Genomic DNA, 18,122 nt, shown 5'->3' with positions numbered 1-18,122 from the left:
CACACACACACACACACACACACACACACACACACGATCTTACTCCACCTACCCTTGAAATGAGGGGAGGTGGACAGAGGCCATGAGCTACACTCATCAAGTTCCCCTCCTGTGAAAGGAAACAGAGATGAGGGAGAAACATTTCCCCAGTCATCCTCCCTCAGATGCAATGCTAGTTATTTTAGAGTCCCAAAGTCCTTTTTAGAAAATGCCAAGTAGTTAAATAGCATGGACATTTAGGGCTATGTTACCCTCACACACACTGTGTTATTCATTAGCACAAGAAGCTGCAAAGCACGTTTGGTAGAAGCACTTGTTAGGTTATGTTTAAGACAACGAGAGTATATAGACGTGGCCCTCACCCACACCAATGACTTTTTTTTTTTTTGTATCAGGAATCGAACTCAGGACCTTGCACTTGCCAGGCCAGCGCTTGTGCCACTGAGCTATATCCCCTACCTGCACACCAATGACTTTTTATAAAACTTTATTTGGAAGTAATTTGAGAACACTAGAAACGTTGAAAAAATAATAGTGTACTTTCTCTATACCTTCACTTGGCTTCCACTAAGTGAATAATTTACCTAACACTGGTTCACATGGTCAAAACTAAGAACTTAATGTTAGCACATTACTAATAAATGAGACCTTTTTATATTAGGGTTTCTCAGGTTTTTCCTTTTCTTTCTAAGATCTCACATTACATTTTATCCTCCTCCTCCTCTAATCTCTAACAGGTCTTTGTGCTTTCCTGATCTTGCCATATGGAAAGGACTAGTCAGGTATTTTTTTTTTTGTGCCCCCCCGCAAGAAAATGATTTTTATTGGTACATTCTAGGTATGCATAATGATCACATTCATCATGGGGAATTTGTACCTGTACATGATACAACTTGATTTTTTTCCCCATTCCCCTACCCGCCCTTCAGCCCCTCTTCCCCTCCTTATTTACAACAGCTTTGTTTCCACCTTTTCCTTTTTTCACTTTTTTTCACCTTTCCCTTCCTTTCCCCCTCCCTCCTCCTTTGCTCCCCTTTCCATTTGAACATTTCCTTCCCATTTCACAACATCTATGATACATTTTGGAGCTTATTTACCTTTTTGGTTCCTTTGGGTACTGCCCCTGGGCTTGGGATTGCCCGATGCTGCATCGTGATCAGATTGAAGTTTTGCGTTTCTGGCAAGGATACTCAGTAGTGAGGTCCTTTTTCAGTGAATCATATGGAGGGGTGCCTGCAGCCAGCGTCTTACTGTAGGTGATGCTAGCTCTGATGACTCCATGGTGTGTGCTGGTTTCTCCACTGTAAAGTTACTGTTTTGTTCCTTTGAATTAATAATGAGAGAGTTTTAAATCATGGACTTATCTCTCTCTCTTTGAATTCTGCCCGGTAATTTCAGTATCAGTGGTTAGTGTTCTAATCTTAATTTCCTTTTCCTTATTCCTTCTGCAGTTACTAGAAACCTTTGGTGAGGGAGAGCCATTACCTGTGCTCCAATTATTTATTTATTGAATGCTGTATATCAGTATGGGTTCATAGACATTCACTTCATTCTATAGGTTATAATCTAATACTGTTGTTATTTATTTTGCTTAAATTGCTCCCTTTTTGCCCACTGTGAGTTTGACTATGACATTCAACATGCCCCATCTTCTTTTAAACATTTCCTTACTTTTTCGCACAAGATACTCCCCTTCATCTTACTTTTGCCGCCTCAGCCCTCTATCATTTCTCCCCAGTAGCTCTCTCTTTTTAATTAAAAAACAAACCTGAAGTCAAAGAAGCTGATGTTTCTTAGTCCCATGCTACTGATCAGCGCAATCAGAGGTACTTTTGAAACACCGTCCCCTTAATCCTAATCTTTAGTACTTTAAGCACAGTTTTTTCACTTTCTTAAAAGGGCAAATTAAAGATTAGTGAAGTTTGGTGCGTGAAGCAGCCCAGACAGAATGCTAGTCCAGGTTTGTTGGGCTAGGAGGTATTTCAGAAGTAAAATGCATGTGGACACAATTTGCTTCAGTTTCCCCAACTCCCTTTTTTATATATTTAAAATATTTTACTGGGATTTGCTTGCATTAAGCATTTTTTGCTTATAGTATGCTTAGGGGACATGAACTTTTAAATGGACAAATATTATCATCTCTTTCCTTCTTCTTTCTTCCTTTAAATTATCCATTAAAATCTATCTGGAAACTGTAGTACTTTTATTTTCAGAAACTTTGTCATTAGTACATGCTTGTAGTACATAGTGATCACATTCATCATGAGGAGTTTGTACATGTACATAATACATGTTAGTGGGGAGGGTACTAGGAATCAAACTCAGGACCTTGCATTTGCCGGGCAGGTGTTGTGCCGCTGAGCTATGTCCCCGGCCCTGAATAACACATGTGAATTCTCTTTTTTGTCCCCTTCTCCTCCCCTGCCCCAAAACCTTCTTCCCTTCCTCTTTGCAAGAGTTCTTTTTCCTGTTTTTCCCTTCAACTCTGTTTTTCTCTAAATCCCTTTTCCCTTCCTTCACTCCCATCTCCCACCATCTTTCATTCTTCTCATTCTATAAAGCTCTTCCTATTTACTAATATCTATTTTCTATTTTGCTCCTTCTTTATACTTCAGCTTTCTCACACAAGAGAAACAATGTGATATTTAAACTTTTGTATCTGATTTATTTCACTTGAGATTATGGTCTCGAAGTGTATGCATTCACCTAAAAATACTCAAGTTTATCTTTCTTCATGGCAGAGTAGCACTCTACTATGTATAAATACCACATTTTCTTTATCACTCATCTTATGATGGGCATAGGTGCTGTTTCCAAGATCTAACTGTTATAAACTGTGCTGCTATAAACATGAATATGCATGTATCTCCATGGTGTAATGACTTTAATTCTTTTGGGAATATACCTAGAGTGGGAATAGCTGGGTCAAATGGAACCTTAAATTTAGGTTTTTAAGAACTCTCCATATTGATTTCCATAGTGGTTGTACCAGTTCATACTCCCACCAGCAATGGATAAGGAAGGCTTGCTCACCACCCCGAAGGCTCCCAGCCTCTCTAGCATGTTTTTGGTTGATTTCTTGAGAATAGCCATTCTTTCTGTAGGGGGATGAAATTTCAGGGTTGCTTTACTTTGCATTTCTCAGTTGACCAACAATGCTCAAATCCTTTCTGTAGACCCTTTCTGAATGCTATAAAACTTGAGAAGTTAATGGCAGATCTGCTCTTCCAGCAGTTAGCCCAGTATTTCTTTACAATCTAACAATGTCACTAGTACTTCCCAGGTTGTTCTCACCGATAAAAATAGAAACAATTTCAGCTTATTATGGAAACTTCCACTGTTTACCTTATGAGAGATGTCATCGCCCTTGGGTTTGCCAGGACTATGAATGTGATTTTTGAGACTATGCAGTCATTTTGCCAGATCAAGAAATAGAGCCCCAAAGAAACAACTGAACAGTAGCCCCCGCTGCTTACCAAATACCTTCTTAGCAAGGGAAATGGCTATTTTGACTCTGAGGTTATTTTTTTGGCAATATAAATTCACTGAAAAGTAGTTTTCTACAAGAAACAAACTCATTAATTTTTTTCCATCCATGCTTAAGTCTGATATTTTTAAGAAGATTTAGAAAACTATAAAATTCCCAAAAGAACATCTAGAAAATTTCAGCCAAGCCCAGAGGGGTGAGAAAGTTACCACATCAATTTTTCATGTTGTACACTGAAAGAATTCTCTGGTTCTGAAAAGCAGGAGAGAAAGAGAGCCCTGGCATTCTGGGTCCAGTTCAGTGTGGGTAAAATGATGACATTCCACAAAACCAGATGTGCTACATTTTAGAGTCAGAGACTTCTTACCAAAACCAGGCGGCTTCCTGCCCTCATTGGAGACTGAAGGAAGGACTGGAGCCAGGTGTAGGGGTGCATGCCTGTCATCTCAGCACTCTGGAAACCGAGGCAGGAGAATTGGAAGTTCAAGCCCATATTGAGCAACTTAGCAAGACCCTGTCTCAAAACCTTAAAAAAGGCTGGGATATAGCACAGTGTGAGGGCCTTGAGTTCAAGCTCCAGTATCAAGCAAATTAAAGAGAAAGTATCAGAACATGACATCGAAGAGATAGCTCTCAAAGTGGAGAGGACAGCTGCAGTGATACAGGCTCTCAGGAAGAGGCGCTGCTCTGCGTTTGCTGCAGGTTTTCACTCTAAGCAGAGGAGCACCTTAGAACGCTGAAATGGCAGTTTTACTCAACAGACTTGCACTCTTGTGCTAGAAACAGCCTTCAGGCAGTGGCTTAAATTTTGCGTTTCTTTCCCTTTTCTCCCTGCGGCCACTGCTGTCCTCTCCTGTGTATTCCAGCTGCAGGGGCTGGGCCTGCTATGAAGCATAGACTTTTTGCAGAAACAGTTCAATGAGAAAACCATTTAAAACATTGAGATGATTCTAGAAATCCTATAAAACTAGAAATAGCCTCTGAAAGAGTTGCCTTTAAGTAGACCTATGTAGAAACCATAGAGACCCATTTAAATATTTGTCTGGCACATGCTCCAGAGTATTAGTGGATTCTCTCACACAAGTGCAGAAGAAAGATTGAGCGGAAGGAATACATTTTATAATGCAAAGTGATAGGTTTTGATAAAAGAGAGGTCAGCAAACTAGGGCCCCCAGGTTAAACCTGGCCCACTACCTGTGTAATGGACTGAACTGTGTCCTCCCAAAGTGAGTATGTTGTAGCCCTGAGCCTCCATGTTATGATACTTGGAAGCGGGGCCCTTAGGAGGTAATTAGGGTTACATGAGGTCATCAGGCCCTTGGTCTAGTGGGATTAGTGTCCTTAAAGAAGAGTGAGATACCAGTGTGCTCTATTTTCTTCTGCATAGAGAAGAAAGCTGAGGGAAGGCAGAGAAGGCAGCTCTCCATAAGCCAGGAAGGCTATCTTTGAACCAGGAAAAGGTGCTTCACCAAGAATTGAATTTTCAGCAACTTGATCTTGAACCTTTGGCCTCCAGAACTGACAGAACATAAATTTCTGTTGTTTAAGGCAGAGACTGTCATAGGGTGCTATGGCAGCCCCAGCAGATGAATAGAACCTACTTCTTTGTAATCAAAGGCCAAAAAGTTTTATTATCTAGCCCTTCACAGAAAAGTGAACCAACTCCTGGAATACTGACTGTGCACAGTATGCTTTAATATTCCAATGGGATATTAAGGGACTAAAGGGAAGGAACTGAGTGAGTCAGCAATGGCCAGATTAGCACGGGCCTGATTACCTGCCGGAATGGCCCTGAGTCCTTTCCTGGCTGCCTCACCTGTGAGGTACATGGCTGTGATGAGCATGCATGCCCCCGATAGCTGAAATCCTTGAAGGGCAGGCACCCTGGGGAGCCCCTCCAGGGAGACCCATAGAGGTCCGTGGTGACTTCAGGTTAGAAAGGAAGTAGATGTGAAGAGCAAGCCTGGAAGATAATGAAGAAGGAATTGCCTCACCTCTCACTCTTCGTGGCCGCAGCTCCTCCAGTGTTGGAGGCTTCCCCGCAAACCCCCTCCCTGCTGTAGAGTGGGAGCCAGGTTGAAATGAAGAGTGAAATCTTTGCCACTGTTGAAAAGGCTTCTCCTTGGATACATTAAAATTTGCATTTATAGTCAGCATGTGCTCTCTTCTGCCTCGAAGCAGTAAGTTAGAAGTTTAGACCACCTGTGGATGCTTCTGGGCCTCTGCACATCTCACCTGGTTGAGTTCTAACTCTGCTCCTCCCTGGGGAGTGGGTGCACCTTCTTGCTGGCTCCCTAATGAAGTACCTTTGAGGAAGGAAGTTCTCAGCCAAAGTGACAGCACCACATCAGATATTCAGTACATGAAAGGAGTTTTATTTTAGTCTGCTGCCCACCAGGTCACCCGTCAGGTTTCTGGACCAGAATGCCCGCCCAGGAACCGGGATCCGGCTCTCACCAGTGTGGAATTCCAAGGCTGAGGACACGCTTGGGCTGGACTCACTTCCAGCAGGGTTGCTGTAGCTGCCTTTTATTCAGGCTGTGGTGATCCCACGTTTTTAGAAGCAGCCAAAAAGAACTGGACTCAAAGAGAAAACACCATTTTTCTTCTTCACTCCTCCACCCTCTGTAATCAATAATTCAACTCTATAAAGCAAGCCAGACAGAGAGGCTGGTACAGTACAAAGGAGGAGACAGGCCATAGAGCATCCACATCAATGTCTAAAACTTCTTCCTGCCTCTTTCTCCACTATGCCCTGGTTTGCCTTCGGTTTTTCTTTCCCTGAATGCAAAATTAATCCATTTGAGATATGGCTCAAATTTAGTTCAAGAGAATCAGATATAGAGTGTGTAAAACTAAGGGAAAAGCAGATCCACTATGTTTAAATGTCGAGCAGTTATTTGTGTTTATGGAAGTCAGTGTCTGTTCTGAATGATGCACCAGGTGCAAATGCAACAAGTAGATACTTATGTGCATTAAAGGTATAAGTCAGAAAATGCCTCGTGGACCGATAATTATTACAGCGGCATCAAACACCTACTTTGGCCAAGCGGTTTCCAAATACCTTACACATACTAGTGCATGTAAATTGGACCATTTCTGACATCTTTAAAGCAGGGTGGGGTGTTGTCATAAAGTGGTATAGAAATATATGCCATCTACTTGGACAAATTTCAATGTAAATATATTTAATTCTAGTTTGTAGGGAACAGAGGACCAAGTCCCTTTTTCTGTCTTTATTCTAACTCCTTGGAGCATAAATTCCTCTACAGACTAATTTCATGGGTCCCAGAGAAAAGGTATAATTGCTACAGTGAAATGAACTCTCTGGAAATAACCTCAGCTTTATTTACCCTTGCCTTCATTCCTTGGTGTGCCCCTCAGTCACAGCTTAAATAAGACAGATTAATAGGAATGACTTCCTCGGGGAGAACCATTTGTGGTAATTTTAAAGCACCCATCTAAATCCAAGAGCCCCCAGGAGGCCATCATCTCTCTCAAGACTTAAAAAGGATTAAAGTCTTATATGTGAGGTGTCTTGATTAATTTGGTGATAGCGGGTAGTATGCTTCAGGAACTAACTTCCGGTCTGTAGATCAGAGCTGCGAGATGACATGGCATTGATAGGACACATCTCCACGCCCCTGCAGCAGAGGCAGTGGGTGCAGGTCCAAGCTGGGATTAGCCCCGCTGCATTTGAGGGGCAGCCCTTCATCAGCTAGCAGTCTGCCGGCTCTGGGTCTGAACCCTCTAACCAGGATCAGGGTCTCTCACAGCTCTGCCCTGTGTGAACCAAGACCTGGAGGTTTGTTTTACCTTTATGTAACCTTGGCTACTCAGGGCTCCCTGGCCACATCTTGGTTCCTTTTTTCCTTGTGGGGACACAATATGCAACACCCACAAGTAGAGCAGGAAAGGTTTATTTGGCGCACAGTTTGGTGAGGTTTCAGGCTGGCTCCGAGGCAGGGCAGCATGGCAGAGGGGCATCTCAGAGGAGAACCAGCATGCGTTCTCTTGGCAGAGCAGGTAGGAGGCAGCAAGCAGTGCACCTTCCTTTCTCTTTTATCCTATCCAGGCTATGAGCCTTTTGGGTGGTGCCACCCACACCCACAGTGGGGCTTCCCATTATCCACATCTAGAATCATGCTAAACCCTTAATGCTAAGTCAGTCACACCCTTAATCCACATTCACACACTCTGGATCCAGCCACCTCTGAAAAGTCCCATCCATGAGTGCATGAGACTTTCAGACAGAGACATACAAGCCATAGCAGGCCAGGAATAAAATTCTGGTTAGAATTTGTCAGAAAAGTACCCACTGTCGTGAGACCTCCAGGTCCCCCTTCAAATCCATCCATTTTCTGGTTTTCTCCCCATGCTTTCATTCACTCATTTATTCATCTGATAAATACTATTCAGTGATAATATGCCAGGCACCGTTCTCATTGTCGGGGTTTACATTCTCTTCATAAAGATAGATTAGTAAAACATGTATTAGAAGGGATTCAGAAAAAGACTGCAGGGCGGGGGTGGTAGAAAGATCTCTCAGCTATTTGGGGAACCTCACTTCTCAGTCATTATCTTCTCCTGCCCTAACCTGGCAGTGGTGGGTGGCTAGGACCCCTAGGGAGCCATAAATGTTTAGGAAACCCCACCTATGGCCACTACAGCCATAAAATCACTTCCTGTTCACTTAGCTATTGAAGTCATGCCTAACCATAGCACGCTTGGCCAGTACTGTCTGATGTTGCAGAGAGGCCCTATGAGACTGCACACACTCTGGCCAGCATGATGTGGACCCATCTGCACCCTAGTGCCCTTCTGTGTACACCAGGTTTGAGATTACAGTTGAAACAGCTCACTTGGCTTTGTCAGTTCTATTAATTTGCAATTTATAGACACAGTCTCCCTATGAATATATTTTCCCATTGCAAAACATTGATACCCCGATCAAAAGTGGTTCCTGACTACCACCCATCCCCTAAAGGGGATTTATTATATAGCTTTCTGGACCTCTTGCTCTGATTTTACTTAGAAACAAGCTTTCATACTCCAATGTGTACACAAATATCCTGTAAACACTGCCACAACATGTGTTGTATTGCTTTGTGTTTTCCTCACAACATGTAATTCTGGAGCTTCATTGTTCCACTCACTGAGAACCTTCTGATTAGGATAGGGTTCTGCAATTTCTTTTTAACTGCTGTTTAACATCCCCTAGTATAAACGTGCTTTTTTCCAGTTAGGGATGTGAAAGTGTGTTTTGTTTTGCAGGGTAAATGCTAAGGAACGGATCTATTAGATTTGCACATTTTAAGTTATTATAGGGCTGGGGGTTTCTTTAGCTCAGTGGCAGAGCTTGTATTTAGCATGCACAAACCCTAGGTGTGATCCTCAGTACCACACAGAAGTTCATATGTATATTATAGATCCTTCTGATCTCCTGCTAATGTACCCATCTACCAGTAATCTGAGAAGGCCCATCCTGGTTTTGCTCAAAGTGCTTCCACACTCAGGCCAAGACTTGAGGTCATGGGTGCTGAGATACAAGTCCCCTTGCCCTGTGACTTGGGCTTTGGGTACCTTGTGTGACTCAATGTGTTCATTCCCAAGAGCCTCTGATAGATGTAGCAAGGAAGGACCCTGTGCTACTGTGGGAAAGAGAAGCCATTCAATAAAACGATTCACTGGGGGTGTTATTTTAAAGGTCCTTTTTAGAAAGGTACTTTCAGGCTCCTAACTTCAAATGGTAGAGAACAACCCTACAGGTTTTTTTTCCCACCCCTATTCAGTGACCACCTAGTACATCTCCAAGACAGCCAGTATGATCCCTTTGTGGTGTATTCTTCTTGAAATACTCCGTGCCCCCGTGAAATGTATGTGTACAGATACCACCTTTTCCCCCGGTGGATACAAATTCTAGTGTAGTGGGAGTGCAGTGGAACGGTTAAGAAGTTCTAAAGCCAAGTTTTCTTGGTTTGGATCTCGGCTCTATCACATTATCTGCACATCCTCTAAGGAAATTTCTCAACTGCTATCTGCCTGTTTCTCCATCTGCAAAATGGAGATTACTGTTCAAGAGTTACTAAATGACTAAATGGTAGCATTTATAAAGCTCCTAAAACTATTTAGAACATAGTAAGAGCATGAATTCATTTTTTTAAAAGGAAGGAAAGGATCTGTCCAGCTGCATTTTGTTTTTTGAACAAAAGATTCTTAGAATTTAATCATCCTCCTTTCCAAGGTGTGTGACACCCCTGTGTGGATAAGACATGAAGTATTTACCAGGCCCCTAATGACAGAGTCATCACCTGTTTTTCTCCTACTAAAACCACTCTTTGATGAATAACCTTGTCTATGGACATTTTGCTTTTGTGGGAATGTCTGTGGGATAAATTCATCAAAGCGGGACTGCTAGTCCTAATGCTGGTAGCTATTTCCACATCATCTTCAGGGAATTTACACCTGTTTACCTTCTTAACCAACAGTGTGAGAAAGGGCCTGTGTCCAAGACCCACAGACATGGTGCTAATAAGCTTTTTGATCTTTGCCCAAGTAATAAGAATGGTATTTCGATGTAGTTTTAATTTGCACATCTCTTTATGAGTGAGGGTGGGTATCTTTTCATGTATTTCCAAGCTCTTCCTGTGTCCCTACCTGTGAACTATCTACTTTCTCTATTTTTTGGATGGCTTATAATTTACTGACTTATTATAAGTTATTACTTGCTGATTGCTACAACACTTTTGACATATTAGGAAGACTGACTTGTTATTTGAGTTATTTTCCTCAATATTTATTGGTCTTTTACTTTCCTTTATGGGAATTATACTTTCCTTTATGGAGACATATATAGATAGATATAAAATTTATATATATACAAATATATATATACTATAATGAATATAAAATATATACAATATAAATATATATACATTATGTATATTATATATGTATATAATTGCATTTGAATTTGTCAATCTTTTCTATATTGGCTTCTGAGGTTGTATCATAGAATAACCTAGAACCTTCACTACTCTTATATACGATAAAAGAAATTGCTTAAGATTCTAGAGTATATTTTAGTACTTTTATGATTTTCTTTGTCTTCTCAACATGTAAATCTTAGCCTCACTTGGAATTTATCATGATACACATGTGAGCAGTGGAACTGATCATAGATCTGAACTCTCATCCTACTCATCCCACTTAGCAACTTACTCCCTTTCAACTGGATTCATTCCAGCCACCTCCACTCTTTCTGCTTCAGATTCCTTGCAGTGGTTTTCTGCACCATTGCCACCATCACAAGCTACTGTGACTTCCTCTTGCCTAAGGCCATTTTGTTTAAGCTTTTGTGCAGTATCCAAGTGCATATTCCTTCCAGGGGGATCCTTACTATTCTCCAGGACCTCTCCTGTTTGTCCTCAACTACTTCCTCCTCCCCAGCTGCCTGCTGAAGATGGACCGTGAATGCTCTTCTTTATCTGAGGTCTTTGGAGAGGCAGCTCGTTTCCCCTTCTTTGAAGATTCCAAATAATCAGCCTTTCTACCCCAGCCTCCCTACGCAGCCCCATCCCACATCTCTCAGAGGATAGCGCATCTCCAGTGTAATTGCAATCAAGAGTGTGGGTGAAATGCCTTTGCTTTTAAAGCCCTTCTTAATCTCAGCTTTCCCCAGCCGTTAGTACAGCACCTCCTACCTTCGTAAAATTCACTTAAAGGAAGAAAGTTCATTTGAATTGAAGTGGCAAATGGCATTAATGCTTTGAAATTAGGACTAAAAAGATAGTAAAACGTGATTTCCAAAAGGGGCAGTGGGTAGAAAATGTAGTGATTACCCGAACCATATTCCTTAGAAATCAAACAGTGCCTCCCACACATACACAGACATGCATCCTTTGTGCATGGGCTTTATATTACTAGAGCAGCACCCTTCCAGGATTTTCTAACAGTGCTAGAAAAAAATCAATCCTTCCAAACATGCAGTTTTAGAGAAAAATGACATAAAATTGCATGTTTTAAGGCAAATCTAAAGTACTTTTTACTTCCCACTTGTAGTTTTTGGCAGTCTGATTTGTCACTTTCTATGTACCCAAAGCAGCAGTTCTCATGGAAGAGGCACTCTGAACCCAAGCCACACCTGCCCAAACATCTGCAAGGAACTAGGGGTAGAGGACCTTGGCTACTGAGGTCCATGTTTTATATCCTTAAGTTGCACAGAAAAGCACACTGGCTGACACTATGCATTTCAAAGTCCACCAGTATTAATCATTGGTCAAAAGATGTGATTCTTTGATATAAAATAGCAATACACACCAAAAATGATCTTCAGAGTGGAACCACCCTACAAACTCTTATCATTTTCAGTGTTAATTTGTTGTCCATTACTACACAGTATTACAGATGATAGCAAAATGCTAGGTTCAAATCCTAGCTGCTACTCTTTCTACATGTGTGATGTTGCAAGTTCTTAAATCCTCAGTTACTGGCCCTTGGGATCTTGTACAGTAAGGATGATCAGGAGACCTCATTTATTGTGCTGCTCTTGGTATATAGTAGTCAGCTTTCCATTATTGTAATAAAATACCTGAGAGAATCAATTTAGGAGAAGAAAAGGTTTATTTTGGCTAACAGGGGCCAGGGATATAGCTCAGTGGCACAAGCGCCTGCCTGGCAAGTGCAAGGTCCTGAGTTCAATTCTTGGTACCAAAATTAAATAATATTTTGGCTAACAGTTTTGGAGGTTTCAGTCCCTGGTCATAGCCTGTGGCAAGACCACACATCATGTTGGAGAGTATGTGGCAGAGCGAGAGGCTGTAGTTCCACTGTCCCCTTGAAGGATCTGCCTCCCCGATTGATGTAAGACTTCCCACAAGGCACTGCCTCTCAAGGGTTCCGCTACCTCCTGATAGTGGCATGATGGGGGCACAAGCCTTAATTACATGTGTCTGTGGCAGATATGCTAGATCCAGACTGTAGCAGAGCAGGACATAGGTTAGCATGCTGTGGCCATCTGTATAGAGTCCAGCACCCAGGAAAGTCTTTCACTTAGCTATTATTTGACTTGAATAATGTCAACTTTAGGAAGTCAACTGATGACATAGGACACCTTAATTTGGTGACAGAACACATATATTCCCCAAGAAAAGTCTCCAGGCTTCTTCAAAGGTTTATGTGCCCAGACAGTGTAGCATATTACTGAAAACCAGCTTTTTGCTGCTAACTTGGCATGTGGACCTTCTACCCAAGGGCAGAGCTTTTTCCCTCAGAAGGAGGCTGTGCTCGACACACTGTCAGCCAGGCCACGTCTTCATTAACTCCACCTGGAAAGGTCAGACCCCTGTAGTAAGGATTTATTCCCTTTGGGGAATTAGTCTTGAGTCAAGGAATTCTGGAATTTACTAAACACATAGTTGAGAGCCATCTCTCTGTGGTCACTTATGAGATAAGATTTAGATAAACCATATGCTGTCTTCTAGGATGACACAGTTCAAAGGAAAAATGAAACAACATAAAAGCCTGTAATACAAAGTGTGAACACTGGCATATATTTAAAAAAAAAAAAAAAAGGCTGCTTTTATTAGTTCTTTTTTTTACCCCCACTGGTATTGACATCTAAAATAGCTTCTAGAAAAAATTTTATCAAAAACAGTACAATGGTGACTGCCTCTTTAGCCATGGCTCTGACTTTGAGGAGCTCAGGGAATCAACCTGCAGTACCTCCCAGGCCCATCCAGCCCCCGGGCTGTGCAAGGAGTAAGGCGGAGCTACCCCTGTGCATTTGGGCTCCGAGGGACAGAGGGCCTTTGGCCAGTGCTCGTTAACGCAGCGCCTTTGGGTCTGTGTTGCAGGGATCATGTATCGCAAGTCCTGTGCATCCTCGGCCGCCTGTCTCATCGCCTCTGCGGGGTACCAGTCCTTCTGCTCCCCAGGGAAACTGAACTCAGTGTGCATCAGCTGCTGCAACACGCCTCTGTGCAACGGGCCGCGGCCCAAGAAAAGGGGCAGCTTTGCCTCTGCCCTCAGACCCACGCTCCCCACGACCGCCCTGCTCCTCAAATTAGCCCTCTTCTTGGCACACTGCTGAAGCCGAAGGAGCTGGCAGCCCCTCCTGCCTTGTTCTTCTGCCCCTTGCTCTCCACCCGCCTGAGTTTATTCTGAGTGTCCTTTCATTCTGGGTAGAGAAGAGTCTGTTCTGTTTTTGTTCCTTTGCAAATAGCGAAAGAGCTCCCTGCAAAAACAGCCCAACTGAATAATTTGCGTGAACTTGAAGGAAGGGAGTGGCTCTCAGTTCAGCACCCCTGCCCGTGTAAACCAGAGTTCAGGGCAGGTTGGCAGAATCGGCTCAGTAGCCACCAACATGGGCACCTGCCCTTTCAGAAGCCTCTAGCTTCCTCCTGTCCCTGATGCGGTCGTCGTTTATCCATGGCTGCCACGGAGGGTGCCGTTGCCGGGCCTGGAGGGCAGTTCCCACTCTGTTCGCTGTCATACCTCGTGCTCCTGGAAACCATTCTCTGCGGCACAGCTGACCGGCTTCATCTCCGAGTTGGGCTGTGGGGACTCCTGACTTGGAGGCTGGGGCTTCGATTCGGGCACGGCCTGGCTCTGAAAAGTGCTTAGGAAAACCTTGTTAGTTCTCCTTGCGGAGGAATTGCGCTGGGACGCGAAGAAGATGAGCGGGCTGCGGGCGGAGCGCGCGCTGTCGGTGCTGGAGCTGGGGTGGGCGCGCAGGCGTTTCTCCTGGTTGGCGTGGGGCAGCGTCAGGTGGCAGCGCAGCACCTGCCAGAACACCCTGCGGAACTGCAGCGAGGACACGTTGTACAGGAGCGGGTTTACCACCGAGCTGAGGTAGAAGAAGGTGTCGGAGAACGGGAGCAGGATCATGTACGCCCGGAAGTAGGACTTGGTCCAGTCGTGCTTGGGCTGGGCTGCAGCCATGATCCTGCGAATCTGGTTTGGCATCCAGCAGACGGCTAATGTCACAACAATAAGCCCTGAGCAGGCAAGCGGGGAGGGAGATAAAGAACCAGCATGAGAACAAAAATAAACAAAAAAAAATCATGAAATATTTAGCCCCTCAGTTCTGTGCTTACTGGCCAGGAAATGGTACCAATTTATCAATGTTGTGCTTGACAGCTTTTTTGCCACCAGCAAGAGAGAATTTAACGCTGTTTCAAGCTTGGGGGAGTTGGCTCTGTTAAAGACCATTAAATGCTTTAGACAGTGTATTTATACCTGTTGATGCCTGTTAATTTAAAAAGTGTTTTCACTGTTGCTTGTGTATCCAGAAAATATTTTATGTTGTCCATAAATCTGGTTTTGTCTTTTTGTTTTAAAGAAATAGATGTATACATATGGTACAGCCATATCAGGCGAAACAGTATCTGTATTTTAAAGAATGTCAGCATCAAGAAGACCCGGTGATATTTTTAAGTCAAATGAAAGCAGTTTCCCCTTTGGTAATGCAGAAGCATATTTAACAACACTAACTTTGCATTTGGTTTCAGAAGAAGCAAAATCAAGGAGAGTGCATCACCAAGAGCGTTTTTTGGATGTACACGTGCTAGGTGTGCACATCTCTATTCACGATGCCGATATCCACAAGAGCACCTGTGCTTTAGTTCAGCCACTCCTAGGTACATCAACTCTTCCACCTTTGTGGGCGGGGGCAAAATTTATCCCAAAGCAACAATGAAAACTTCCAGTTTAGCTAGGAACATGCTCATTGCTTTTGTGACCCTAAACCGCAGCACTGGCATCTTGGAAACCATCAGGCCCTTGAGGATGCACGTTGCTCACTGCCCCGTGCGTGGACCATATGCTGGCTGCACGTACATTCGTCTGCATCCCCACACCGCTTGCATTCTGACTATGCGGTCATCCCTGTTTCTGCATTTCTGACAGAAAACGATGTTCTGTAGCCCGCAAACAACTGAAGTCACAGTTATCATAAGAGTTGATCTACAATGAGAAAGCAAGGACGATCAGCCCAACTCCAGGGCATCTGCTTTTTTTTCTTGGAAGCCAAGAACCCAGAATCTAAGTTCTCACATAGAGAGCTGATATCTTAAAACAATATTTTCATGTTCAGGAACGCTTCCTCCCTCCCCAAAATTTGAGTCATAAGGCAAATTCATTCATATTTTCAAACCCTCTCATTTTCTAGGAAACCACAGGGCCATATTAGTTGGCAGTGACAGATTCTTGCCTACAATTGATGGCAAATATTTCAGTAATACATGCTCCAGGAAAAAACCATGTTCATGCACCCTGGGTTGGCTTCCTGCACACACTTGCCTGAGCACTCCTTGCCTGGTGGCTGAGGGACCCATGGCATGTTCTCTGGCACTGAAATAGCTCAGCATCCCCAAGGACAAATCTCCATAATGCCCAGCTGTCAGCCAGGAGGGCCTGGGAAGCTCTGTTCCCTTGTTAATTTCCAATAGTTCTTCCTGTCAAACCTCAGCCCTGGCTTTGAAATACAGGCCAATTTGCTTATTTCTTCCCTTTGAATCTGCTACCCTGAGAACAGTCAGTAAATCTAAAAATAAAAGAGGCAAAGTAACATATTGATTTGATGAAAAGGCAAAAAAACTATCTTAAGTCAGGAGTATATTCCTAATCACCTAGTTATAGCTGCTGGAGGAGAAGAGAGAAAAAAAAAAAAAATCAACATTTTCCTGATTTAAAAAAAAAAAAAAAAAAAACATGGAAAATTGACTTGCATGGAAAATTGGGGACTTTTTTTTTTTTTGCACTGCTTTGAGGAGCATGGATGCTTCTAGCCACCTGTGTTAGCACAAATCTGTTCATAAGTTTCTGCTCCTTGTTTTATCTCATGCAGCTCTGAGGGAGTGGTTCACCCCATTAGCTGTGAAGGAGCTAGAAGCTTCCCATACCCGGGCAAGCTCTGTCTTCACAAAGCTTTATGTTTTTCTTCTTCTCTGTCACTGAGTTTCACAGAGCAAGTACAGCCATCTTCATCTAAGGAGCTATTTCCCAGAATATGGAAATCAAGTGCATGATTTTAGAGGTGTATGCTACATCGTGGGAGGTTGTTCTTCAGACAGCAGACTCTACAAAGGGAAAGAAGCGCCATGTACTTGCCACGGGCTGAACACAGGATAGCTTTTAAATCCAGCAGGCAAAGGCAACAAGGAAAGGAGTGGGATTGTGGAGCAAGGGGAGAGGAGTTACAAAATCACTTCTGCCCTGTGTTGCTCATTCTCATGATCTCTTCCTTACATGATCCTTATTTGTCTGTTAATTTCCCATGCACACTTGCCTGGCCTCAGTGGTCTTTGATCATTCTAACAAGAGAAGCAGAGTTTGGTAAAAACTAAGACCCAGCATCCAGATAGGAGCTAAGATTGAGGCAGATCAAGACCTGTGGCTTTGTAGCTTCAGCCAGGATAAAATTCTTGTTGTGAAATGGAAATGAGCTAATTAAGTGAGAGGTAGCTCATTCTGAACAAGTAGGAGCAAAGGACAGGCCAGAAAAGAGATTCTCAACAAGGAAAAAAAGGTGGTTTTTCTGGGTGTAGAGCAGGTGGGTATAACAGCAAGTACAAACCCGAACAAGAGACAATGGATCTGAGTAGAAATGAACCAGAACCTTACAGCTAAACATCCAGCAGGTCTTGAGATATAACCAAGAATTATGCTGAATGGTTACCAGCTTTTCTCTCTCATGTTCTAAGAACTGCACTTATTTCTTGCCCCTGACAACCTGGTGAGCTCTGACCTGTAAGGTCAACATGGGATCTTCATTTAGCAAATGAGAAGTCAACACCCAGAGAGTAGTTGTACAAATGCCACAGCCAGGACCCATGATTTCCAGACTCCAAAGTCCATGATAGTTATTTCCTTCAAGACATAGTATTTTCAGTTTCAAAATACAGAAACACAAGAAAGTCAACATTAGCTATAATTCCACTGTGTAAAATGGACACAGAGCAGCCCTGTCTAGTGAAAATATATAATGTAAGTCATAGATTTAAAATTTTCAAGTAATCATGTTCAAATAGGTGAAATCAATTTTAACATTTAATGCAGTATACAACAAATGCAATTTCACATGTGATTTCAATATGTAATCAATACAAAAATTACTGATATTATTGTATTTTTTTTTTAGACTAAGTCTACAAAATTCAGTGCAGTTTTTACCTTTATAGCACATCTGAGTTGAAAGAGGAGGCATAGGGCTGGTGTCCACCATACAGGACAGCACAGATAAAAATAATCCTTCCTATCCCTTTCCTCTTCCTCCCATTCCCCTCCCTTCCCTTTCCAAGACATACACACTCAATTGTATCAAATCAAGCCAGCCTTTGGGAATCTTCCCCATAACCTGTATTTGCAATGTTATAATCTAAAACGCTGAAACATGATCATATTTTCAAGTATGATTTCTTGCCTATAGCGTAGAACATGTTTATCTAATCTTTTCATAGCCTTCCATAGAAAGGAACTCCAAGTTATTTAAAGTTTAATTCTGGAAGTACACTGCTGTATTTTGTACCTTTCAGTCCAAAATTTGCCTGACCATTCTACAGTAATGCAGTCTGTGCCAACTACCTGGGAGGGCTATTAACATATACTTCTCCCGCCACAAGTAGAGGTGGGAAAA

General features: G+C 42.8%; 2 protein-coding genes across 3 annotated transcripts in view; one reads left to right on the top strand and one right to left on the bottom strand.

Moving 5' to 3' along the window:
• Positions 1–13,596, top strand: part of Lypd1 (LY6/PLAUR domain containing 1) — a 30,017-nt gene extending 16,421 nt beyond the window's left edge. Inside the window, exon 4 of the mRNA XM_005390733.2 lies at positions 13,342–13,596. Coding sequence (XP_005390790.1) covers positions 13,342–13,577 — 236 coding nt within the window. The 3' untranslated portion in view covers positions 13,578–13,596. The remainder of the gene's footprint in view (positions 1–13,341) is intronic.
• A 367-nt stretch (positions 13,597–13,963) lies between these two features.
• Positions 13,964–18,122, bottom strand: part of Gpr39 (G protein-coupled receptor 39) — a 188,997-nt gene continuing 184,838 nt past the window's right edge. Inside the window, exon 2 of one of the 2 annotated variants that reach the window (XM_005390734.2) lies at positions 13,964–14,484. In XM_005390734.2, coding sequence (XP_005390791.1) covers positions 13,976–14,484 — 509 coding nt within the window. In that variant the 3' untranslated portion in view covers positions 13,964–13,975. The remainder of the gene's footprint in view (positions 14,485–18,122) is intronic. The other variant, XM_005390735.2, reaches the window with a different exon arrangement.

The sequence above is a fragment of the Chinchilla lanigera genome, unplaced genomic scaffold (genome assembly GCF_000276665.1).
Source record: "Chinchilla lanigera isolate Chin_1 unplaced genomic scaffold, ChiLan1.0 scaffold00039, whole genome shotgun sequence".
NCBI classification, from domain to species: domain Eukaryota; kingdom Metazoa; phylum Chordata; class Mammalia; order Rodentia; family Chinchillidae; genus Chinchilla; species Chinchilla lanigera.
The sequence above is the reverse complement of the archived record's forward strand: the minus strand, read 5'-3'. Positions and strand labels throughout refer to the sequence as shown.